Below are 26,040 nucleotides of genomic sequence, written 5' to 3'. Positions count from 1 at the left end.
GACAGAAAGCCAGTAGCAAAGCAAAGACTAACAGGGAAGTAGCATGATCAGAGGACAGGCATGCGCAAGGAATTAAATCTTTGTAGCTTCCGATATGAACCACGCGGACCTGTACGTCTTGCATTAATGTACAGGTTGGAACATAGCTAGGCATTAGATTTTGCACTTCTCTGAAAGTCACAACAGAATCTTCGGCACAAAAATACGTATCAGAATGGATTTAGAAATGAACATTTTGGGAGCTACACATGGACTTGTGAGTGAACATATGCACCAATGACACAGACCAGAAAAAGAATGATCTGTCTATCCCTACCAGAGGGAACCCATTTCAATGGGCCTTATGCCCAGTTATAAGAACATCACAGAAGTATCCCCAAGAAGAAAAAGCACTCTGATAGCACCTTAAAGACTAACCAATATATTGTGGCAACAGCAGCCTTCCTTTGCTGGAGACTAGTTCATCAGATGCATACTTACACATGATTGGTAGGCCTGTCCTTGCTTACAGCCAGCCTCCTAAAGAGACAGGGCTACTCACCAGCAACAACAGGCCAGTACAAGACACAGAATCTCATGGACTAGGCCCTGCAACTAACCTAGATGCCAGCTTTGCTCCCATATCCACCTAGGCAACACTGTAAATCTGTTCGTTCGTAACATACTACATGAATGCTTTTTGTTGTTGCATTTCAACAAATTAATATAGCTTCTCCTCACAGAAATATCTAGGTATTCCTTTTGTGGCCACACATTGCTACACTACCACCCACCCTGCTTGAGGGAGCATCATTGGAGACACTGCATGAGAACGTAGGGCCACACACACACACGGGATGAGTGCAGGAATCATCCAGAACTACTTAAACAATTCATGCTTAAATTAGAAAAGTGTTGAACCAGGCCCACCTCAGCAGTCCTGGAGTAGAAGGAAGGACAGAGAGAGAGAGAGAGAGAGAGAGAGAGAGAGAGAGAGATGGTGGGTAGAGAGTGGTAGGGAAAAATAGAGGCAGCCAAGAAGAGACCACTGGGCAAAAGCAGATGAGTGAAAGGAAGTGTACAAGGAGAAATGGCACAGGGCAGGCAAGAATAGGGGAATGCAGAGAAAAGACAGGAAAACAGCAAAGTATACAAAACTATGCATTGGTGTTCAACCGGTGGGTTTGAGTCACAACAGGGTTGCATCTCAACCTATATGGTGACACCCTCACCATTTTTGCTCCCCCCCCTTTTTAAATGAGTTGTTGTCTTTTAAGAGCCAAGAAGGAGAGCCTGAGAAGGACAGGGAACAGAAAGCGAGGAGGAAAGAGTAAGAAAGAAAGGGGTAAGGACAGAGGAGAAGATGAAAGATGGACATATACAGTAGGAAATTTAAATGTAGGTCCTATGTTACGTTTAAAAAGCAAAGGAACAGAGGATATACAGAGTCACTTGTACAAGTAAAACCAAAGAGAATAAGGAGTTTTCATAGGCGATACTATAAAATACATCTCATGCTTTGGTATCATTTATGAATGCAGTTAGTGTAAGAAGAAATTTGGATGAAATAAAATATAAATCCCAGCCAATGCTAGTTTTATACTGATGATAGCAGAAGATGATTTAAAGCAGAAGGCGATCTAAAGATCATGTGAAAAGACATTTGGAGAAAAGAATCAGTGCCCGAGGAAGCAAGAGCTAATGCCAGGGAGCAAAGAGGGGAGAAAGGAAATAGCAGGCAAGCAAGAGAAAGAAAGACTGTGTCATTCTGATTATTCTAGAGAGCAATTGTAGCAATTTCCCCTTTACCACTCCCATAGCACTACTCCCGATTCAGCATTGGCAGCTTGGAAATTGTACAAAACCTGTACAGGAAGAGAAGAAGAATCTTGCTGAGAGGACTGCAAGAGCCTAACCATTCCTACCCTCTTTCCTAATTGCAACTGATTCTCCTAGAGCATCATCACAAGGGAGAAAATCGTGTCTGCTTACTGTCACTTCTCCACCCGCATGTTTGTCCCTCATTACTTCCTCTTTTGAAAGAAGAAGTAAACAACATGCACGTGGCCCATTCAGGGGGCCATTTTGATCCTGCTGCTTCTCCTGCATGCAGCAGGAGATGGCAGCAACTTCCATCTTTAAAATAGTTGGGCTTACTGGGGTGTTTTTTTGTGGCGCAAAGGTTAGAAGGGGCAGGAGGCTTATGGGAGGCAGACAACACGATGAGAGGGACCCACGAAAATCCTTGAGTGTCCAGTAACAAGTGTGCAATAAAACACTCATCTGAAGGAGCTCCTAGTCCCAGAAAATATTCAATCAAGTGGTATTTCACCTTTAGGGAAACTCTAAAAAAGGCAAATGGTGGAAACTTGTTGAAAAAGGAGAGAAGAGAGAAGAGAAACCACGGACAAGCAAGCAAGCAGGCCATTGTGCAAATGAACAAAGCGTGTCTGAGAAAATGCAGATGTAAAGACAGTAAGAGGTTAAGTCAGAGGACGTGCAAATGGGACAGGAAAGGGACACAAAGGAAAGAGCGCAAAGCAATAGTACTCTGTATGAGCAAAAGAAAAAGATTGATCAGGCAGCCAAATGCAAGATAAAGACCAGCAGCATGGTAGAGGATTTGGACACGGTTAGAGAAGTGGAACGTATGCACACAGAAGGAATGAGAAAGGACAGTAAGGCATTGACAAGAAATCATGTGAATGCAGGAAAAGGGAGAAAGAGAGCCTGAAAAAGAGATGGTGGGAATGGACAGAGGGGCCTGGTTCACACCTAACTTTAACTCAAGGTTTATTTAACCTCTAGCACATTGTCCGCCCCAAGATTTGTCTGATAGACAACAGAACAAACCGTAGCTTGTTGTCTTAATCCCTGGGCTTTTTGTTTCCCTTTATCCATTCCATTTAGACTGCTGCAACGTGTTCTATGTGCAGCTACCTCTGAAAAGAGGATCTGGAAGCTTCAATTGATGCAAAATGTGGCAGCAAGGCTGCTAACCGGTGCATGGAATCAAGACCATGTTACACCTGTCTTGGAAGACCTCCCCTGGTTGCCAATTGCTTTCTGGGCTTAGTTCAAGGTGTTTGTTTTAACCTTTAAATCCCTAAACAGCTTAGAACCTGGCTGTCTAAGGGACCACCTGACTCACTATAAACCTCCTTGAGTATCAAGATCTGCAAAAAAAAGGGGGGGGAGGGGAAGGGTCCTCTTGAGGACATGATTGCCCACTGGTTGGCCTGTGGGTGACCAGAATGCTGGACTAGATGGACCCTTGGTTTGACCCAGTATGGCTCTTACATTCACATTTTTATAGCACATGCATACTAAACACATTTGAGCATCAGTCCAATGAAGAGTTAAGCTCATTTAAGCCTGTTCCTTTCACTTATGGACACTACCAATTGGCCACAGTCCAACACAGCGTGGAGCTTACAGAACAGAGGCAGGCAACCTGGTGCCCTCCCCATGTTTTGCAGTACAACTCCCATTATCCCTGCCCATCTGCCATGCTGGCTGGGGTTTATAGGAGCTGTGGTCCAAAACATCTGGAGGGGGGACAGGTTGCCTATTCCTGTATTCTGTAGTACATTTTACATAGAGGGATTTAGCAACGACATGCCCAGGATGGAGCTACAACCTGTGTAAGCTTCTATTTGTTTCAGGGCAGATGCATCGTTGGGATGCATTGTGTGAAGTGGGTCTCTAGGTTAAGGTAAGCCCTTTACTTGTAAAATCAATTTTAAAAGGTGCAAAACATAAAATAAAAAAGAAAGCCCTCTATGGTTACAGATGCACAATTTCCATAGAATTTAAGAGTTGGATGGGACCTTGGAGGCCATCATGCGCGAGGCCCTGTTCGATACAGGTTCTGCAAAGCAGGATGCATCTACACCATGCCTGACAACAACTATCCAGCCTCTATGAAGCATTCTTTTCTACTCTTGAACGCCATTTACCATTAGGGAGTTTCTCCTGTTTCACCAAAATCTGCTTCCCTGCATTTTCTACCCAATTCATTCTAATCCTGCAACAAAGAACAAGTCTGCTCCGTCTAGGAAAGGGCAAATAAGCGATGTTTGAGATCGCCAGGATTCTCCTAATGTTGTCTCACTGTTCATCTCTCAACTCCCATTCCTGTTTGCGATTGCCGCTCGCTTTGTGAGAATGGAAGATTTGCGCAAATCAAGTACTGACCAAATGGGAGATTTGCGCAAATCTCCTGAAATTTGCCCAAATTTCCTCCATAGACTAAAGCTGGGTTGATTTAGTCCACTAGGAAAATTTGCCCAAATTAGAAAATGTGTGTGAATCAAACTTTAAATCTGGAAGATGGACAACTGCGAGCATGCACTGGATGATTTGCGAACATTTTCGGTGGAGATGTGATTGCATCCGAGGCCTCGAATGGGCTATACTCACGTTTTGTGAGCAAAACCAAAATGCTCATACATCCCTAGCTTCATCTTCTGCACACCCCTTTCGATACTGAGGCTGTGAGCCTACTGTAGAACTTTGGGCACATGTACCCTCTTCCACCTTGGATCATGTTCAGAGGAAAATTCATTCTTCTGGTTTTCACCAGAAGCAAACTTTGAACAGTGGCGATGTCACCTTGCGCAGCCCTTGCACAGGGCTATGCACAGCGCTGATGGGCTGGCTTTTACGACCATCACAAAACTACCATCTCCCTTCTCAAAGCAGTTTTGAAAGGGCAAAGACAATAGTTAAAAATAATGATGAGCCAATAAAATTTGAGCAGATCAATATGCAAGGTTCAGGCGGAGTGGGGGAGGAACAGAAAGCAAGCAGCCCACTTGATGTGGGGAGGAGAGTAATGTTGTATTCAGAGGCTGTGCACATGTCGTTAGAGCCAGTGAGGAGCAGAGCGCCCCCCCCAATGGAAAAACACACACCCCTCCTCCCATTTGAAGATGTGTCTGCCTACAGCCTCACTAGATCAAATCTAATGGTTAAAAAGTGTCCCTTTACTCTCTTCCTCACCCATTTGCTTCCAGTTCTTTGTTCGCAGCCCTTGGATGCTTGGAGAGCTTCAAAAGCCACACACAGAAAACAGAGAAAGAAGGGGCAGGCAAAACTCAAGAGAAGGAGAGATGAAGAAGCAGCATGCAAGCAAGAGAAGAGAGCAGGCAAGCAAAACTGGGCAATTGAGGGCCAAACTGGATGTGCACGCCTTTGCTCATCGCATAAGGTCCCGCACACGTAACGTCCCCAGGTTGAGCACAGCTGGTTATATTAACGCAGGATTTGCCGTCTTTACATGTGAACCGGGTCACGGAGCCTGCCTTCTCACAGCCACGATCACCAGCTGTTCTTGCTCCACACCCGCTTTCTCATCTGTGCTACCACTTGCCTGCTTGGCAGGCAGGGAACCAGTGAGCTAGCAAGCAGCGGCATCTGCTGCTCCTTCTCACCAACCACCACCATTGTCTGGACCAGAATGAGAGAGACAGGTGAACAAGCAGGCTGCCAGGGTGGCGAGGAAGAGCAAAGTGAGGGGGCTCCTGATTGTGGGCCCCTGATGACATGTGGGCGTTTGGCAGTTGCCCAACAATGCCGACCCTTGACACTGGCCCTGAACACACCCATTCACTGGCTTGGCTAGAAAGCAAGGGTGGTTTTTTTTTTTGCTTTTGTAGGACCTGCCTCCCACCAGTCCTCGTAGCCAAACCGGTCTGGTTTGGTTCTGAATAAGTGATCCAAAAGGATGGCATTGAGGTCAGGGTAAGAGAAAGGCAAAGAGCTTGCGAGAGCTTGAGGCGAATGGGGAAGACAAGCAAATAGTGCAGAGAGCAAAAGGAGGTGGCGACGCAGCCAAGGCAAGAATGGAGCTGGAGAGAAGAGCAGCAGGCTAATGGAAAGAGAAAGGACCTGGGCAAGGGAGGGAAAAAGAAAGATAGAAGGAAGGAAAGAAAGATAGAAGGAAGGAAGGATAGAAAGGGAGAGAGGGGGGGGAAGACAGATGGAAAGGAAAAATAGAAGGACGAAAGGAAATAGAAGGAAGGAAAGACAGAAAGAAGGAAGGAAGGATAGAAGGGAGAGGGCGGGGGAAACATAGATAGAAAGGAAAAATAGAAGGACGAAAGGAAGGAAGGAAGGAAGGAAGGAAGGAAGGAAGGAAGGAAAAATAGAAGGAAAAGGAAGGAAAGACAGAAAGAAGGAAGGATAAAAAGAAGGATGGATGGATAGAAAGGAAGAGAGAGAGAAGGAAAGACAGATAGAAAGAAAAATAGAAGGAAGGAAAGACTGAAAAAAGGAAGGAAGGCAGCATAGAAGAAAGGAAGTATAAAAAGGAAGAGGAAGGAAGGAAGGAAAGAAGAAAAAAATAGGAAAGACAAAAAGGATAGGAAGAAAGAAGGATGGATAGAAAGGAAGAGAGAGAAGGAAAGACAGATAGAAAGGAAAAATAGAAGGAAGGAAAGACAGAGAAAAGGAAGGAAGGCAGCATAGAAGAAAGGAAGAGGAAGGAAGGAAGGAAAAATAGGAAAGACAGAAAGGATAGAAAGAAGGAAGGACGGATAGAAAGGAAGAGAGAAGGAAAGACAAACAGAAAGGAAAAATAGAGGGAAGAAAGGAAAGAAAAAGAAAAAGGAAGGATAGAAAAAAGGAAGGATAGAAAGGAAGAGGAAGGAAGGAAAATAGAAGGAAAGACAAAAAGAAGGATAGAAAGAAGGAAGGAAGGAAGGAAGGAAGGAAGGAAGGAAGGAAGGAAAAAAAGGAAGGAAAATTAGAAAGGAAGGAAGGAAAGATAGAAAGAAGAAGAAAAAGTAAGAAGTGAAGTGATGAGGAGAGCTGGGAACTGGTCCCATGGCATGATTTGAAGGCACATAATAACACCATCATCACTTTAACATTGTTGAAGCTAAGCAAGGCTACATCTGATCAGTGACAGGATGGGGACTAGGAGACATACATGACTGCATTGATCTAAAAACAGCTATATAAATAAAAATTAATAAAGAGCAATAAATAAAAACATTAAAAGTAAAATAAATTAATAAAAACAAAGCCCAAAAGAGACGTGGCATATAGATACTTGTATTCATGCCACACACACACACCCTGTCCTCAAGCAGAGGGAAGGCATTTGCGTTAAGAAAATGGTGCTGGCAGCAGGGAGGGCCTCTGTTCCGATAGCTGCCTGTGGACTGGTTTGTTTGTTAAAATAATACACCTCAAGGTCCTATCATGGGGCTCTTGCACAATGTCTGATTTGGCCCTCAAACAGGGAGAGAGAGGGAAGAGGAGGAGGAGGAGGAGGAGGAAGAAGAGGAAGAGGAGGAAGAGGAGGAGGAAGAGGAAGAGGTAAGAGGGAGAGAAAGGAAAGAAGAGAAAGCCTGAGAGAGGAGGCAGAGAGAAAGCAAAGTGGCACCAGAGAGATAAGAGATAGTAAGAATGTCAATGGAGATGTCGGCTAAACAGAGCGCAAGCAAAGCTGGAGACAGACAGAGAGAGAGAGAGAGAGAGAGAGAGAGAGAGAGAGAGAGAGAGAGAGAGAGAGAGAGAGAGAGAGAAGGCATGCAAAAGCTGAAGCCCGGCATTTTTTGTTGCCCCCAAGCCACGTGCATGCAAGGCGAGGTCTCACCATCATTTTCAGCTGGTGACTTTTCCTCCCCTGATGACAGCCCAATATAGCAAGAACTTGCTCTTACAGTTTAGCAGGTAAGGTGGCCACATATACATCACCAGAAATGGGAACACAGTGTGTATAATATTTGAACATGCTCTCTCTCGCTATATATATATATATATGAGTGCAAGTTTAGAAATGGGTATTATAATTAAATAGGGATACAATCCATCTCACCATTAAGAAATAATTATTCTTATTTAAGGAGAAATACAGGACATCTCATCATGGTGGAGAAGACTGCAACCAGGTATTGCGCCTGCCTGCCTGCCTGTATCGATGGGTGACTTCAAGGCCTCTGGGTGCTCTCCCTTCTGAGAGTTCTTGATCTTTAAATCGGACTTGAACCAGACACGCTTTCCAGGAGTGGACATTTTCAAACAGAGCATGGTCCTCTGGCAGCCTTTCAAATAGAGGACTGTCCTCTGTAAAAGAGGACACCTGGCCATCCTAACACCGGGAGAACTTGGGCAAGGAGAGGAGCAAAGCGACGACGACTGATCATAGGAGAACAGGAGACGCCGGCTCATGCTTTCATGCTGCATTGACTTATCGCAGGATTATGAAAACATGAGCAGACGCGCCTGGCTGAGTTGGAAAGAGAGCGACAGAGGGAAGGAAGGCCGGCAAGCCAGCAAGCGCACATAAGAAGACAGGAAGCAAAAGCGATGGAGGAGAAAGCAAACGAGAAGCGAGCGAAGGCAGAGGGAGTGAGGAAGAGAAAAAGGGGGAAGACAGAGAGCGCAGGATCAGGCTGAAGGCCAAGCGGATGAGGGTCAAACGAGGAGCAAGATGTGGTCATGTATAAGATTTCCTCCAGTATTTTCTTTAAAAATATATATAAATGCAGCCTCAGGAAGCTGTGAGTATAAGTGGAGAAAGAGGGAGGAGGAGAGTGGACAAGAGTTGCTTAAGCCAGCCTTCCCCAACCAGGTGCCCACCAAATGTTTTCAACTCAGCCCCAGCCAGCACGGCCAATGGACAGGAATGCTGGGAGTTGTAGTCCAAAATCCCTGGAGGACACCAAGCTGAGAAAGGCCAGTTTAAGCTCTCCAGACATTTCTCTGCTCAAAATCCCCCTGTAGCTGTTTTAAACCCTACAAGGGTAAGACTCTCTCTCTCTCTCTCTCTCTCTCTCTCTCATATATATATATACACACACACCGACCCTCCAATCAGAGTAAACAGATGGGTGATCTTGAGAAGAAAAATGGGCAGAGGGAAGAGGTCCAGCCATTCCGTCTCCACCCCCATCCCCATCCCTTCCCTTCAAGGAAAGGGCCGTAGCACAGCGGTAGAGCATCTGTTCTGCATCCAGAAGGCCCCAGGTTCAATTCCTGGCAGCTCCGTGTAGGCCTAGGAGAGAATCCTGCCTGTAACTCACTGCCAGTCAACGCCGACAATACTGGGCTAGAAGGACCAATGGCGGCTTGTTCATTATGTCTATTGTTTGTCTAATTCTGACCGTGTGTGTGTGTGTGTGTGTGTGTGTGTGTGTGTACTAAGCAAGAAGAGAGCATGAGATAATGAGCAAGCAGGCAAGCCAGAACAGAAGGAAGAATGATGGGAGATGCACAACCACGAGGTGAAGCAACAAGGAAGAAGAAAGGGAAACATGTGAGCAAGCAAAGAGGAGCAAGAGAAAAGAAGAGCAAGCAATGAAAAAGAGAATGAGAGGAAGTGGCCAAGGAGGGAGTAAGGCTCAGTGGTAACAGTCATGACAGCAGTGAACTGAAACAATAATTTCAATAATAACTTCAGTAGTAGTAAATTGAAATAATAATAATAATAATAATAATAATAATAATAATGCATTGAAATTGTTTTTAGCTATTTAATTGTCTTAAATTTTGCATCTTCAGACCATGTTTTATCATAATGTTTGTAATACTGTAGTTTTTGTATTTATTTTTAGGAATTGTTGTGAACCTCTCAGAGAGCCTCGGCTATTTGGCAGTATAGAAAATAAATAAATAAATAAATAAATAATAGGTAAGTGCAGACCTATTTCTTTGAGAGGCAAAATGCCTCCTTTCCAATTGAAATCGTATCTGCTCCATTCCCTTGCGGTCAGTTTCATATTAAATTCTGCCAGGTGCTAACTTGGAGCCAAGTTAATCAAAATAAGCATGGCCAGAGGTCACATGCAAACCAGTTTAAAAGCAAAAACTAGAACTCCCATGTGGAGCAGAACACAGTTTTTTGTTTTTGTTGTTTTTTTTAAAAAAGGAGGAGGAAATGGAAATCTATGGTTTGTCTCTAGCGCAAGGGTGGGGAACCTCCTTCAGGTGGAGGTCCGATATTCAATTTCAGAGCAGCTCTCGGGGGCTGCGTTCCATTGGTAGGTGGGGGCAAAGGGCCGGGCTTCTCCACTAGGGGAAGATAGATGTGCTGCACTTCTATTTAACCTATAGAACTTGTTTCCAAACTTGCATCTCTATACATACAAATTAGCATGTGCAAATTACATGCAAATCAGCACCCCAATTTGTCTTTCTTTTGGCGATGTCTAAGCTGCCGCCCTACACAGCAGGCAAAAGGGGAGGGTTTTTTTTTTTTTTAAAAAAAAAAAAAAACCTTTTCTCCCCCCGTGTTCTGATTTAGTTTCCTATTTGCAGGAATTTGACGTTTTTCCTGCATGGACACCTTCCAAAATGGTGTTCCCCAACTGCAGCCTGCACCTCAGGTGGCCAGAGGGGGGAGAAGAAACCCTACACAAATCTCCTTAGAAATGATGATAGCAGAGGTAAGGGAAAGAAGCCGCATATTTTGAAAACGTGTGCATCTCTCTTGGGACATAGAACTGGGCAGAGAACTGAAATCCCACCCTTTCACTGCTTTCATAGATTTCAGAAGGCATTGCCCACATGCTTTCAAGCTCCTTGGCCACAAGGACTAGAAACTTACGTGTTTTTTTTTAATTTAAAAAAGAGAGGAGAGGAGAGGAGAGAGAAGAGAGAGAGAGAGAGAGAAAGCTTGGGTTCTCAGGGAACTGGATTCTGAGCCTGACACTCATCCAGAAGAACACACAAATTGCTGTGGCTATAGAGAAATCCTGGCCCTACAATAAGGCTCTGTGGCAGTTTAAGAGACAAAAATGGCTGATACAGGTTTTCCCCGCTCCAAAGAGCAGTAGGGAAGCTACTCCACCTGTGTTACCCCTAACAGTCAAGTCTTCTTAGACTGGAAACAGACAAAGAGTGTTTACAACACTCAAAAATGATTTGACAGAGGCATTATTTCCCATGGCATATACACGGTTCTTTTGGTCTGCTATGACCTGTGGTCAAACAGGTTTGACAGGCTTTTTTGTTTGAATAAAAGAGGGGGGAACCTTCCAAACCTATTTAACAAGAGGCCAAAAAAGGGGAGGGGTGAATGTCTGCACCCAGAGCAGTGATTCCTCTTTTTCAAGCCACTTTCAGCTCTCTGGATGAAAGTCTGCCTGTCTTCAGACTCAATCTGCAACCCCGCACCTCCACACACTCACACACACACTCACGCACGGATACGCGCACACACACCTCATCCCCTGCCAACCAAGAGTGGAGAAATGGAAACAAGAAGCAAATCATCAGTCAGGACAAGGAAAGAGGAAGCAACAGAGGAGGACGAGGAGGAAGAAGAGGCAGAGTAATAGAAATTAGCCAGAATCAGGATTTTATTACAGTAACAAGGAAACAGTGAAAAGAAGAACAAAGCATCTACTTAGAAGGGTTTCCCTGAGATATTGCACCGTGAGCTGAGCAGACACTGCCAGAGACACTAAAGTCCAGAAATACATGTGAAGCAGAAGTGCTAGGAATAGAAAACAGGTTCTGCTTTGGGATCAGCAGCCTTCTGGGGAAAACAAAAGCTCTGGTAAAGACATATTCCAGTTCTGGGGGCGTTTTGGGCGTTGTTTCAATTGCCTAAAAAAAAATCAAAGGCTTAAGCTTCAGAACTGCACTAAGTTACATGCTTTATAAAATATGCATTAATACCCATTTGCTTCACTGGGACAATCTACATCTACATCCCAGCATTCTAAAAAGTTCTCAAGGTTACTAATTCACCGATTTTTTTATATCTGATATGACACACACACAGAGTATGTGTATACACACTCATATACACGCTGCAGTCCTATACACACTTATCTGGAAGTAAGTCCTATTGAATGCAACAGGACTTACTTCTGAGTAATCATGCCTAGGATTGCGATGCTAAATTATTTTCCAGCTATATCCTATATACATACCGTATTTCTTCAATTGTAAGATGCCATCGATTGTAAGACGTACACTAATTTCAGTACCACCAACAGAAAAAAAAACCCCTAAGACAGACTTGCAATTCCAAGACGCACCCCATTTTTAGGGATGTTTATATGGGGGGAAAAGTGCATCTTAGAATCAAAGAAATAGGATATATATATATATATATATATATATATATATATATATATATATGGTTATGAAGGAGCAATCCATGCAAAATCAGGCACTTAGAAAGTCCCATGGATTTGAATGGGGGAACGTGAACAAGATTGATACCAACAGAGTGTAGAAATGCCTAACTGCATGGATTGCAGTCTACATTTTCTGAAAATGTTTAATTCTTGATGTAACATTGACCAGGATCCAGAACTCGTGTGTGTGTGTGCGCGCGCGCACACGAGCGCGTGTGGATACACGTGCTTCTCCCTGCACAGATGTACAAAACCCTTTCTATGTGCCTAGGGGAGCTGTGCAAAACAGAATCCGCTTGTTGAATAGCGTCACATGGAATCTATCCCTTGGGTTGAGTTTGTGTTTTCTTGATGCAAGGACAATCTCTGCTATCCCTGTGCGCAAAGCCATTTCTCTGCATCACAGCGATTTGAGGGGGGGAGGAGGACAAAAACTGAAACATGCTTACATTTTTCCATGATAAAATTAAAAGTAGGGAAATAATATTTATAAACAAAATACTATGATTTCCCCCTTTAAAATCATCATCATTAAAAAAAAAAAATTCAAAAGTTTTCACAGAAAAAAAAGGAGGCTTTGCTTCAACCACTCCCTGTCCTGAGCTGATACCCAAAGCAGATCTGAAATACAGGTGAGCACACAGAAAGGAGTACAGCAGGACCACAGCATGAAGGAGAAAAATATACAAGAGCAGTCAAAGAGAAGGAAAAAGACAGGGAATGAGAGAAGGAAGGGGAGAGTGCCACAGGCAATTCTGAACGTGAACTAACCCCTATGGCAGAGGCAGGGGACCTGTGGCCCTTCAATGTTGTTGGATTACAACTCCCATCAGCCACAGCCAGCAAGGCCAATAGTCAGGGATGATTGGAGCTGCACTCCAGCAACATCTGGAGGGACACAGGCTTCCCTTGCCCTGCCATATGATGTGTCTATAACACAAAGACCTCAATTGGGAAAACCATATTTCCCTTCTCCCCAGGGAACCCTGGGAACTGCCACGTGTGTGTGTGTGAGGTGCCTCCGCATTTTGAAATGACAGTTCCCAGGATTCTTTGGGGAAGCTAGGACTGATAAACGCTTGTAGTGTGGGTGGCTCTAAATCCAGGGACTAGTTTGAAAACAGTTCCGAATGGCATCATTCCTCCGCACACACCAGAGACTATCACAGCATCCCCCAATCTGGTGCCCTCCTGATGCATTGAACTACAAATCCCAGCATCCCCCAGGAGGGCACCAGATTGAGGAAGACTGGTCTGCCATTTAGTGCAGGGCTTGAGTATTCATGGTTAAGAGACCTAGCTCCCATCTTGAACGTCTTCCAAGGTTGCTTAGCAGGACAATGGAACTGTTAAACCGCTTGGAAGCGGTTTCAACATTCTGGGAGAATCAGACAAAGAAGACCCAATAATGAGATTGAAAGCTTCCCTAAGCCCGCTGCGGAGCACAGAGAACTGTAGGATAGGGTTCAAAGAAAGGACTTCGACGAGACTCAAATTCCATTCCCCCACCCCCACCCCATCATAGGAATTGGCGATCCCAATTCCTGAAACCTACAGGAGCTGGGACTGCATGTTTTCAGTTTGTTCTGCATCTGAATTTGGTTTGCCATCCAACCACTGGCCTCGGTCTGACAGCAAAACGCAGGAGAGACCAGAATTGAGAGTCATGCTGAAGGTTGTTATGGGATCCATGGGAAACTCCTGAGCTGTCCACAGGGGCCACGGGGAACTCCTGAGCTATCTCCAGTGTCAAGTGTATTACTGGTTGTGAGGTATCTGAGCCAAGCCCCTCCCTGCCTGTCTTTCTCTCTCTCACTCACACACACACACACACACACACACACACACACACACACAAAGTTCTCAGCGCCGGGTCCCACCATCTGTGCCATCAGCTCACAGGCGCCTCCGACTTGCTCAGCACCAGCGCTTGGTCCTTCAGTATGGAGTGAAGCGGTTGCATCCTCCTCGGTACAAGCTGGCCTGCCAGAAAGAGAGAAAGCAGGCATGGGAGGCGAGCCTCCAGTCAGAGAGAGAGTCTACATGAGAGAACAGGAAGGAATCCAAAAGCTCTGGACTCCCCCACACCCCGCCTCTCCTGTAGCAAACACCCTAGCCATAACGCAACTGCTTCTCCCATTTTCTCCCTTTCCTCTGGAGTCTCTTGCATTTCAAAATATTACACCATCAGCTCCAAAGGGGGTGGGACCTGTCCACTGAAGTACACAAGTCTAGAAAGTGCTATATACATTTTAGCCATATACTGTATTTAAACAATAGGATCTGCAACAAAGTGTTGCAGTGTGGAGTGCTGGTGTTCTGGGTTCCAGCCAGCCACGCCCCTTTCCATGATACTCTATTCCATCCCGCCCCAATAGTCCAACAGCATTCCACTTTGAGGGTTCCCTGCCCTTAAGGTTTTTCTTTCTCTTTTCCTGAAGTCTTTTAGTACTTCCACAAATTCCAGGGCTCCCCCAAGCCTGTGGATACCTCCCCCTTGTGAGTGGATGGTGCCATTTTGGCTATGTAAGGGTCCCTACTCAGAGAATGAAGTTGGTATTTGTATGTATCATCTAGTCCAACCCCCTTCTCAAATATAGCCCATTCACACAAGCCACCCCTGTCCCATCACAGATCAACCCTGAATGTCTAAAATAAAGCACGATCCACCCAGCGAAGGGTGCACATCCCGAAGAGGAAATAACTCCAGATGATTTGGAAGGTCCACATGGAGAGGGGTGGGTGGAGGCAGGCAGGCAGCACAAGCACCTCATGCTTCCTGTCTCTACGCTTCTCTTTCACATCTCAAAAAAGAACTTCCATGCATCCCTCCTTTGGGGAGCTGCACGGCTGTCCTCACATGTGAAGCTTGTGCAGGGATATCCGAGAGAATGCCTTCTCCCGTATAGACCTGTCCGGCTGCCTCGATTATCAGCAGAGGCCCTCCTGGTTGGCCACATCCTGCAGATGCCCATCTTGTGACAACCAGGAAGAGGGCCTTCTCAGTGGTAACACCCTCTCCACCCAAAACCAAACATTTGCCAACCTTGCTGCGATTTAGGCGCACATAGAAGCCTTTTTCTTTTATTCGCCTCTGCATTTGATGATTTGCAAAGACCTGTTATGATTTTTAACGGATGGCCATCTGCTATGGCTTTAGTGTTTTTTAGTGATTGTTGTCTATTGATAGTGTAAATTTGAATATTGACGTTATGGTTTGGCCTTCAACTTCCAATCCTGGATAGATTTTTATGTTGTATACGTTTTGACAGGCGATCTAGAACATTTTTTGAATGAATGAATAAATAAATATACAAGAGATACAAAATTTCCATATTGGATATGCCACAGAAGACCAAGGCAATTCTGTCTTGCAATTTTTTTCCCCCATTGGGACTTGTTAAATTGCTAAACGTTAAGCATCAGAATTGGAATCCCACATAGGACCAAAGAGTGTGAATGTGAGTTGTACTCATTATGAACCTTGGAAAACCCTAAATGGTCAAGCAAACACTACCATCTGCTGATCATTTTGCAACAATGCAGCCAAGCAACGCCTGATATGGGAGCTTTCCCCAACCTGCAGATGTTTTGGACTTCAGCTGCCACTGGCCCCAGACAGCATGGGCAATGGTCAGGAATTCTGGGAGTTGTAGTCCAAAACATCTGGAGGACACCAGTTTGGGGATGGCAGCAATATAGTGCTGGGAGCTCCCCAAAAAAGTTTTCTTTTGAGTTCCCAGTGACCAAAAAGCAACCTGAAACCTTGGTTTTCATGAACGCTGAGAGGATAAAGATTTTTTGCCCTTCTGTATCTTAACCCTGCATGAAACACTGGCTGCTGTGTACAGATCAGAACTCTTCCTTTGCATGGACATCTGTATTCTTTGGCTCTAAGAATACAGTGATTGTATGATCGCCGGTGATTGTATGATTACGCAGCTATTTAGGGTTCTTTTTGCGAGAAATCCTTCATAAAATGGCAAGGTCAGCCTGCTGCAATTGTTGAAAACACTGAAACTGCTTCTTGGTAAATTGCACAGAAGAAGCTCCAGTCTCGGGAACAAATAACAACAACAGATCGAAGCGAAATATTCTCCCATTCTGATTTTCAGGTTTGAAATCACTGCGAAGGGAGGAGGAATATCCCCACCTCGGGGGATGGAAGGGACGGACATATTCTCCCAAGGAAGGAGTTTATCTTTTTTGCAATCCTGTTTACAGATCTTATTTCCCCTCAATTGCTGCTTCAGCAGCATTTTCCCCTCTTGTGATTGCATGTTCTGCCTCCGCCCTCCTTAGATACCTGAGCAATAACCCAGTTATGGCAGAGGTGGACAACTTGTGGCTCTACAACTCCCATCATCCCTTACCATCAGCTATGCTGGCTAGGGGCTGATGGGAGTCGGAGGCCCATCTCAGAGTTACGGAGTGTAGGGGCTGCTGTCACAATGCTGCATTACCAAGGACAACTCAAGCCAGTTAAAAGGAAAGGCACTCACTCCTGAACACACCATCATTTTCCACCTTTTTTTTTTTAAGTAGTCACCTAACTTGGGCTGGGGTTGGTTTTTTTGATGGAGGTAAAAATGTTCAACAGGGGGTTGGGCGGGTGCAGGAAACCACCCCCTCCCACTCTAGAGCAAGTCTAAGACAGAATCCTTCTTTTGGGTGGAGGCTGCCTTCCCATGTGTGAGTCAAGCTCACTTGCCTTCACCATCGCAAGCTGTCTGCTCTTCAAGCAACTTCCCTCCAGTTGAACTTGCACAGTGCTTACATGGCCAGGGCCTAGGCAGATCCCTGGGGATCCAGCTTTGCAACGGAGGATCGGATGAGATGGCCTTCTGTCCCCCCACCCAGCTCTGTGATTCTAGGATCAAGATGGGACACGCCCAGTGATACAATAGCTCACCATGGCACCGACTCCATAGGCGGGCGTCACTGCGTGGTGGTAGGGCTCGGCAGTAGTGTAGACCCGTCCATACCTGTGCAAGAGGGGGAGGGGAAAGACCCAAGAGGACATCTGTAAGCAAGCCCTAAGAGCAAGGGTGTTGAACCTTAGGCCCATGGGCCGAATGCAGCCCAACTGCAGGCCAGGGCCGACAGCCCACCCCCCCGGTTGCGCCAGATGGCCCCACCCCTGTTTCCCCTTGGCCCCACCCCCACTTCCTCCAAAGGCCAACTGATGACGGTTTTCTGGACATTGCATTTTGGGCCCACCCTTTTCCTATAGCCCCGCCGTGTTTACTTTCGGCTCCACCCGCTATTGGAATGCAGCCCCCGAGAGCTTTCTCCCAAATTGATTTTGGTCCATAGGCTGAAAGAGGTTCAACACACACACCCCGCCTTAGGGGCACCGGACTAGAGACACGAGGGATTCTTCTGCTTCCCACTCACCCATCACTATAAGCTGCTGCTGCTGTTGCAGCTGCTGCTGCTGGCGTCTGGGCCACTCTGTAAGCTGCAGGGTAGCCCTGCAATTCAAAGAACAGTGAAGAATCAGACCAATTGCCCACAATGTGTGTGAGTCCAGAAACCTCCTCCTCCTCCTCCCAATTTCTCAAAGGAAAACAAGACTTGCTCCAGACAGCTCCTTTCCCCTTTCCTCAACCAACCAAGCATGAACCCACCTTTTTATTCAACCTAACTGCATCTACAGTCCACAGGGTCACTTTTTTGCCAAAAAAACCCACTCCTGCCCGGTGGGTTTCTCTCCTCCTATGCACTCCCTTTGCATCCCGGAGACCTGCTATCCCGGCCTGCCCCAACGTGGTGCCCTCTAGATGTTTTGGACTACAACTCCCAACATTCCTGATTCTTAGCCATGCTGAGGCTGGTGGAAATTTAAGTCTAAATCATCTGGAGGGCAGGTGGCATAAGAATGCGAGAAGCATGCTGCAGGATCAGATCAAAGGCTCATCTGGGCCGTCATTCTGTTCACACAGTGGTCAACCAGCTGCCCACAGGAAATCCACAGGAGTCCAACAGCACCTCCCTGCCCATGTTCCCCAGGAGCTGATATATAGAGGCTGACCGCGTATAAGGCAGCTTCCTATGTCTCCACCCCAGCCTCCTTCCCCATGCCATCTTAAGCGTTGTTCCTGGAGCATCCCTTCCCTCCTGCTGACTCCATCTGGCCTGCCGGTTTCACTAGTGCTATTTGCTAGCTCACCCATCCTCAGAGCTGCCCCAAAGATCCACCCCACGGCCCTTCCCCTTCAGGGCCCAGGAAGGCAGCGCCTCTCCCCCCACTTTCTCTGCCCTCAGACTGCTGGCCCCAGCAAACGTACAGGACCTTTGAATCCTGCTCCCTGAAGACAACCATCTACGGACTTACGTAGAGATCAGAACCGTACAGACCCTCAGGATAGAGTACGCTGGGTGGGTAGAGAAGGAGAAAAGAAAGCGATAAATCAGTGTGAGGACTGGGGATGATAAGAATTGTAGTTCCATCCCTGCGAAGAACCCTCCGGCCTAACCGCTAGCAGCCACTCCAGCAGGGCTGTACTGAATGATTTGATTTTTTTCAGCCTCCCCTTCCCAATCCTTTTTCCACACATGCCGTGTCTTCTTAAACTTTAAGTCTGCAAGCAGGGACTGCTTTGTTTTACTGATTATATGTAAGCCACCCCAGGCTGTATGCCAACGCCATCCCAACTATCAGGACTATGTAGGAGCATTTGCAATGCCAAATTATATGTCAAGCCTATCAATTCCCAAATATAGGGAAGCTTTTATGTTAACCAGATTAAATGTTCTATACTCCTCGAAGGCAGATATAATAAGATCCCTGTTCAAGAGCGAATATGCCCTTGTGACATGGGAAGTGTGGAAATTGAAGCCCGTGTATTACTCCACTGTCTTTTTTACTGTGACCTCCGTAAAGATCTTATTACCCCAATTCTTTTTTTAAAAAAAAAACCAGGGAGATCTGAAGCATTTCATTTAAAACACCTATTATCAGATGTAGCATGATTCTGTGCTTCTGCTATCACCTGCAGAAAAATTATGATAAACCAAGGATAGTAAGCCTCTGCAATTACTATTTCGTTTATGACATTTTGTGTTTCGGATACATGATTCCTGTTCTTCAGTCTTTAACAGGACTGTCTTTACAATAGTTGTAATTGTAGTTATTCTAACCTGATGGTTAGAGACTGTTAGTTGCAACTTTTGTCTCCCTGTTCTTAATTTGGCTTGCTTTTATCATCACTGTATTTTGCTTTTAAAATGATTGTATTTCCTGCTATTTTTATTTTGCTGGTCTCTGACCGTAATACATTTTGAAAATTTGAAATTTGAAAAAGCCACCCCAGGAACTTTTTTAGCTGCGCAGTGGAGAGAAAAAACACCTTTAAATAAATAAATAAAAGCACACACGCACACACACACACACACACACACACACACACACACCTGAAAGGCACCAGGGTAGGGTAGGCTGTTTTATGGCCTCTCCCCATGAAAAATAAACAGCCAGCAGGGTCATCCTCCCACCTTGCCCCTGCGATGCTCACCTGCCATAGGCTGGAACTGGAGAGGGGGCGGGTGCCGCTCGGATGGGATTATAGATGGCAGCTCGGCCCCTCCCCCGCAGGGCCCCGCGATAGGCCAGGGCAGCCGGTGCCATCATGGGGTAAGGGATGCTTGCCACTGGGTGGGAGGGAGCAGAATATGCAGAGGGAGAGGGGCGGGGCAGGAGAGAGAAAGAAAGGATGAATGCACATCTCATTAGGGACAGAAATGGCCGTGGGGGGGGGCAGACTTGAACATGGAGGTCAATAGAACTGGGTGCAATCTGTAGTGGCCCCTATGCTCTGGAAAAACCCTCCCCCCGTGTGGTTTGGGAGGCGGAAAGTGTTATAGCTTTTAAACGCCTTCTAAAAATGGGCAGTATAAAAATGTAATAAATAAATAAATGAGAGCACATTGTGAGGTCTAAAGCATTTGCCAGAGAAGGGGACAGAAGAGCCCAAAATGCCCTGAGGAGCAAACTACACCTTATGCTACATTGTGTAGTATGTAGCGCAGGGCTGGGCAGAAGGTCGTTTTCCAAATGTTTTGGACTTCAACTCCCAGAAGCCCTTGCCAGCATGGTCAATGGCCAGGGATGCTGGGAGTGGAAGTTTGGAGTTCCACTTTCTGTTCACCCCGTAGCTGAATTTTTTGGGGGTGTTGGGGGGACACCTGAGGCACTTTCAAAATCCTGCGCTGCTACGGTATTGGTATGGGGAACAGCTTAAACCCGGTATTGTCTCAGGGGCAAGAGGCTTCAATGGGCTTAAAACGTTGCAAGAGAAGATAGGATACCAGAGCTCTTGGGCAGCAGGACTGCAGCGGGACAGGAGGACGACTCAAATTACACATAGTAGCTTAATTAGGTACGAACAGTAGCTAATTAGCCCATGCGTGTGGCAGGGTATCATGGACTACTTAAAAACTAAGCTACTGTCCGTAGCTTATTAAGCCATCCTGGATTAAAGTGACGTCCTAACCTGCCCTCTGCCTCTTGGCAGAACCAGCGCTGCAGAGGGTCAGTAGTAAGAAGGGGAGTCATCAAACAGAGCTTACGCAACTCCATCCTAAATACATGCAGGGATTGGGAGCTGGGGTAAGTGGCCCAGGAGGGTCAAGCGAGGGGAGAAAATGGGACTGCGACCAGATAAGGAGGGGGAGAGAAATGGCAGGAAGGGTCCGTTGTGATAGAGCAGGGGCGGGCGACCTGCGGTCTGGCAGGTGCTTGGGCCTGCAATTCCCATCAGTCCCTGGCAACATAGCCAGTGGCGAGGGGTCATGGGAGTTGTAGGCCAAAACATCTGGAAGGCTACAAGCTGCCTAGCCCTGAAATAGAGATTTAGCAGGATCCCGGGCTTCCAGTAAGAACAGACATAGCTTCTTACAAACCTAAAGCAGCTTTTTTTCATCTAAAACACGACTGAAGCTTAGAGCTCTTAACTAACTTTGGCGTTCTGCTTCCCATGCTGCCTCTGGGAAGAAGATGCCCCCCCCCTCCTAGAAATATTAGCTGTTCACTCACCACAGTACTGTTGCATGCACTTTACCACAGAGCCCACTTACCCGTGTACAGGTCAGGAGCGTAGACGGCCCCAACGACAGGATTGATCTTCCATCCTACAAAAGGACAGACACACCGGGGCGGAGAGGATGTGTGACACAGAAAAGAAATCCGTCCCTTAATTGTCGTTACACTCACCCGCACATAATGATACTCGGATCCTTCCCACTGCATCCAAAAAGAACCTCACCAGAACACACACCAGCCATGGCAGAAAATGCCCCCCTTCACAAGCAAACACCAAAAATTGCGGAATCCACTCCCTGGGGCGCTATACCACACCACTGTTGTTCATAGAATCATAGAATCATAGAATAGCAGAGTTGGAAGGGGCCTACAAGGCCATCGAGTCCAACCCCCTGCTCAATGCAGGAATCCACCCTAAAGCATCCCTGACAGATGCTTGTCCAGCTGCCTCTTGACTGCCTCTGGTGTGGGAGAGCCCACAACCTCCCTAGGTAACTGATTCCATTGTCATACTGCTCTAACAGTCAGGAAGTTTTTCCTGATGTCCAGCTGGAATCTGGCTTCCTTTAACTTGAGCCCGTTATTCCGTGTGAATGCTACAATTATGTGGAAGGGACACATAATGTGTGAATTGTGATTATGACACATTATGTCATAATGAATTATGAATTATGACATCTTATGTGTGAATGCTACAATTATGTGGAAGGGACTGAACACATAGTCAGGAATGGGCAAGAGATGACCCCTGGGCATCACACATGCACACACCGGGCCTTTTTGGCAGCACCCGCTACCCCTGAATTTGCTGCTGCAGTGGCCAAAAAGTGTTGGGCTCTCTTTAGGACAAGGTCTTGTTTATCCTTAAAACAAGGAGCATGTGCCTTTGTTTTGAAGCAAAAATGTGCTCCCAGAAGCCCTAGAAGGGGACAAGGGTGAAGGCCCCAGCAGGGGCAAAGAGGCCCTAAGCTGCCCATTCATGACATAAATCTTTCCCACATGCTCACACAGTGATCTTACCCATGTGTTTGCAGCTTCACACACACACACACACACGCTACCGAACCAGGGTATAGCACCATGTGTATGCACATGAGAGACAGGGACCTGACAGACTAAATCTGTCATATAAAGCTAGGCCTGCTAACTGCGCTTTGGTTTAGACCTTTATTTTAGATCTCTACCCCTTAAGGCACTTCTGCTGAAGAATTGGGGAATGGACAGCTCAGCAACACTGCCATGGCAGAGGCTTCTTGGCAGAGGCTATATATGTGAATGAAAATACAAAAAAGACACAAGGCTTTGTCTAAGCCAGGGCTCACCTGTTTTCAGTCTCAGACTGGGCAACAGGACATATAAAGTAACGATAAAGTAGAGAGGGACTCGATCAGCGTCTTTCCGTTTCTGCTAAATAACCGAAACTGGGGCGGGTGTGTGTGTGAGAAGTTTCTGCATCCAAGGATACAATGTACGTACCATTCATCACAGGTGCTGCTGGGGGCTTCTTGGTGACCAAACGGGCAGTGGCGTTGTTGACCTGGAGCAGAGGGGGAAGCAGAGGTGATCTCTCTCTCTCTCTCTCTCTCTCTCTCACACACACACACACACACACACACACACGTCAAGTTGTTGTCAGCTTTTCCTCAAAGAAGCGGGACAGACACAGGCTCTAGCCACTCAGACACAGTCTCGAAGGTGGGAAATTTAGAGTGTATTAACAAGCGTTAGATTGTTTATGGCTATGATGGTATTCCTTGAAAGTGCATGCAGGTACACACGCACACACACACACACACACACCGGATCCTGCCTGCTGGACAGACAAGGAGAGCATTAAATCATCTAAGTGGAACCTGCAACAAGATGTTGCAGTGCGGAGTGCTCTTTTCCAGGATACTTCATTTCCCCACCTCCAAAATTTAACTTAAGGACCAGCATTTGGAGAAATGGATTTGCTATTATTCATGGATCAAGGCTCCTCTTTTATAGGACTGAGCAGTAGGGTTGTGCATGGCCTGCCCTACCCACTTCAGAGGCCGATTCAGAAGTTCCGAATCGGCCCCACTCCACCCCATTCTGGATCCAGATCTGGAGCAAGAGTCAGATGTCCAAATTATCTGGACATCCGACGTGCCCACGATAGCACCCCCCACCAAATAAGCCCCGCCATTGCGTGATCCCCCTGCTCCTTACCTAGACCTACCATAAGTGCCTGCAGCCATCTGGGCCTCCTCAAGGGAGTCGCCAGTTCAAAAACTGGCAGGCGCTTCAGGAAGCTGGAGCCAACCTGCTACTGTTCCTGACAGATTTGGTTCGAGTCGGCCTGCTTTGGCTTGGGATTTCGATTCGGAGCCGAAGCAATGCACAGCTGCGCTAAGCATCCCTAACTTCCAACAGCTTCAGTTGGCAGTCAGAGGTTATAACATTTGGATGCTGAAACACACCACACACAGAGACTAAGAAAGAGCCTCACCTCAATCTTCCTCCCTTCCACAATGCTGCTATTTAGCTTCTCCCGTGCCCGGTCAGCATCCTGGCTGTTTTCAAAGGTGACAAAGCCAAAGCCCTGGGAGAAACAGACCCTTGTAAGCATGGAAGCCAAAAAGATCTATTTGTGAATGGAGAAGGTGATACCAGCTAATTCCCCAATGCACACCAACATTGAACCCCCTTCGAATTTAGCAGCCGGGGAGTATTTATTGTATAGCAATACAAGGATGCAGAACCCAATCCGGTCCCCAGGGTTCCCCAGACAGCCACACACCCCTTCCTCTGCACTCCCTCACCACCAATCATTCAGTGCTTTCCTGGCCTTTCCGCCCCATTCTAGAAGGTTGAAATGCCTCTCCTAAGTCTTAGTCACTGGTAGTAAGAGCTTTAAATTAAAATATGCCAGTATTTTGGAGGGGGATTTTGGTCCCATCCCTTTGCCCCTGCCCCCAACTAGAATGTGGCCCCCAAGAGTTTTTCCAAAATAGAATTCAGCCCTTGGGCTGAAAGAGGTTGTAAGCCTATGCGGCAGGGTCTTGCTATTTACTGTGTAATCTGTACAGCACCATGTACATTGATGGTGCTATATAAATAAATAAATAAATAAATAAATAAATTAATAATAATAATAATAATAATAATAATAATAATAATAATAATGTTTGACAGCCCTGGACTAGAAAGTTAAACCTTTGGTTCAATCGAGCAGAGCAATTCTGCTATGGCAGCTGACATTCTCAGGATCCTGAATTTGGCACTCGGGGGGCATCTCGGGCCATTTTGCAACTGACAAAACCTGCATCGCATGATCCCAGAGAGGCTCTCCAGAATCCCTTGCAGCATCCCAGAGGATGCTGGGGCACAACCAACAAGACCACATCGTGTGTCAGAGGTGCTCTGAAAAACCACTGTGACCTCCTAGCCACCCTTGGGTGGCATTGCTTGTGGGATGTGACTGGCCCTGCCAACACCAAATCCTGCACCTCTGTGGTGCCACTCTAAGAGCATAGACACTGCACAGCTTTGCCACAGAGACCCTTATCTTCGTGTCCCCCCGTTCTTGGCAGCAGCCGGGTACCTTAGAGCCACGCTCGTTGAAGATGATCTCCACATCCAGGATTTTCCCAAATTGCTAGAAAAGAGAGGGGAAAGTCAGTCATTGGCAAAGGCAATAAATAGTCCCTTGCTTGCCCAGAGACCCTTTCAGGACCATATGTAAAAAGGACAGGCGAAGTTTTTATGTCAGTGGTACTGCTAGGTCTAGGCTTATGGCCCCCCGGGCCCAAAACTATTTCCCAAGACCCCAAATCTATTTCCCAGGGCCCCCCAAGTGTCTATTGATGCCAATGGGAAACATTTTTTTCCTAAGCTTAATTGCTCTTCAGGGGGCAATTTTCAAGGGGCTTACAGCTGGCGAGGGAAAGGTTAACTCCCTCTCCCTACATGCTGCAACAGACGTGCCCCCAAAATATTTCCCTGAAGAGCAATTACGCTTAGAATTAAAAAAAAACCTGGTTCAATTTCTTTGGGATGATCTGGTTGAAGAATTTATTTCATTTGAGACTATTTGGATGAGAAATTGGCTGGCTTCATCTCCTGTGAAATTTAAATAAATCTTCATAATTATTTCTAAATTTGCAAGGATAGATATAAATTAGCATGCATAGATTCAATGCACATTTGCATCCTGTGGGCCTGAGCTCTGAATCCATTAAGTGCCAAACAACATCCCTGCTAGCGGCCATTAAAAAATACTTGGTGCTTTTCCGACAACTTGTTGAAGGCATGGCCACATACACCCACTAGCCAGCGTGGCAAGAGACTCAACTCATCCCAAGTACCTTGGCCCTGTCTCTCCCCCCGCCCCACTCCCCACAATCTAGAAATATGGCATCTGCAACCCACTCCCTTTTTTCATCCAACATGGCGGTGCCATCCCAGGCCTTTGGAGTCAGCAACGTGCTGGAGTGTGCACCACAGTGTCCGGCAAAAAGTTGGGCGGCTACCCAGGGCCCTCATCTTTTTCCAGGTCAATCCCTGAGGCTCCCTACTCTGGAGATCAGCAAAGAGGATGGGTCAAAAAAGCAGCCTGGTGTTTTGCAGGGTGGAGGATCAACTCACTCCAAACATCTGCCGCAGGTCTGGATCCCGGAAGCGGAAGGGGATGTTCGACACATGGAGGCGTTTGGGCTGGGCCTTGTTCTCGCCGTTTTCTGCTTCCTCTGCCTCAGGAGACAGCTCAGGGGCCGGGACCTCTTCTGGCTGAAGTTGGGAAGGGGCGGAAGGGGGGCGTGGAGAGGAAAACGAAGCAGGATCACACACACCACTGAGGCAACCCTCCCCTTGCACCCCCTGCGTAGAGGGTGCGTGGCGTCACAGAGCTGCGAGGGGCCCAGAAGGCCGGAAGTCTTCTGAGTCCCTTCGTTC

At 46.5% G+C, this 26,040-nt stretch overlaps 1 protein-coding gene across 2 annotated transcripts in view; it reads right to left on the bottom strand.

The window, feature by feature from the left end:
• Positions 1-13,594: 13,594 nt before the first annotated feature.
• The window catches only part of LOC134406531 (RNA binding protein fox-1 homolog 1-like), a 42,588-nt gene continuing 30,142 nt past the window's right edge, over positions 13,595-26,040 (bottom strand). The window contains exons 3-12 of one of the 2 annotated variants that reach the window (XM_063138002.1): positions 25,735-25,875; positions 24,692-24,745; positions 23,597-23,689; positions 22,600-22,660; positions 21,159-21,212; positions 19,598-19,733; positions 18,418-18,457; positions 17,478-17,554; positions 16,993-17,065; positions 13,595-14,058 (exon numbers count right to left, since the gene is read on the bottom strand). In XM_063138002.1, the coding sequence (XP_062994072.1) occupies positions 13,972-14,058; positions 16,993-17,065; positions 17,478-17,554; positions 18,418-18,457; positions 19,598-19,733; positions 21,159-21,212; positions 22,600-22,660; positions 23,597-23,689; positions 24,692-24,745; positions 25,735-25,875 (816 nt within the window). In that variant the 3' untranslated portion in view covers positions 13,595-13,971. Of the gene's footprint in view, positions 14,064-16,992; positions 17,066-17,477; positions 17,555-18,417; positions 18,458-19,597; positions 19,734-21,158; positions 21,213-22,599; positions 22,661-23,596; positions 23,690-24,691; positions 24,746-25,734; positions 25,876-26,040 lie in introns of both variants that reach the window. The other variant, XM_063138003.1, reaches the window with a different exon arrangement.

The sequence above is a fragment of the Elgaria multicarinata genome, chromosome 11, assembly GCF_023053635.1.
Source record: "Elgaria multicarinata webbii isolate HBS135686 ecotype San Diego chromosome 11, rElgMul1.1.pri, whole genome shotgun sequence".
Lineage (NCBI taxonomy): Eukaryota > Metazoa > Chordata > Lepidosauria > Squamata > Anguidae > Elgaria > Elgaria multicarinata.
Note: the sequence above shows the minus strand (reverse complement) of the source record. Positions and strands in the feature narration are given on the sequence as shown.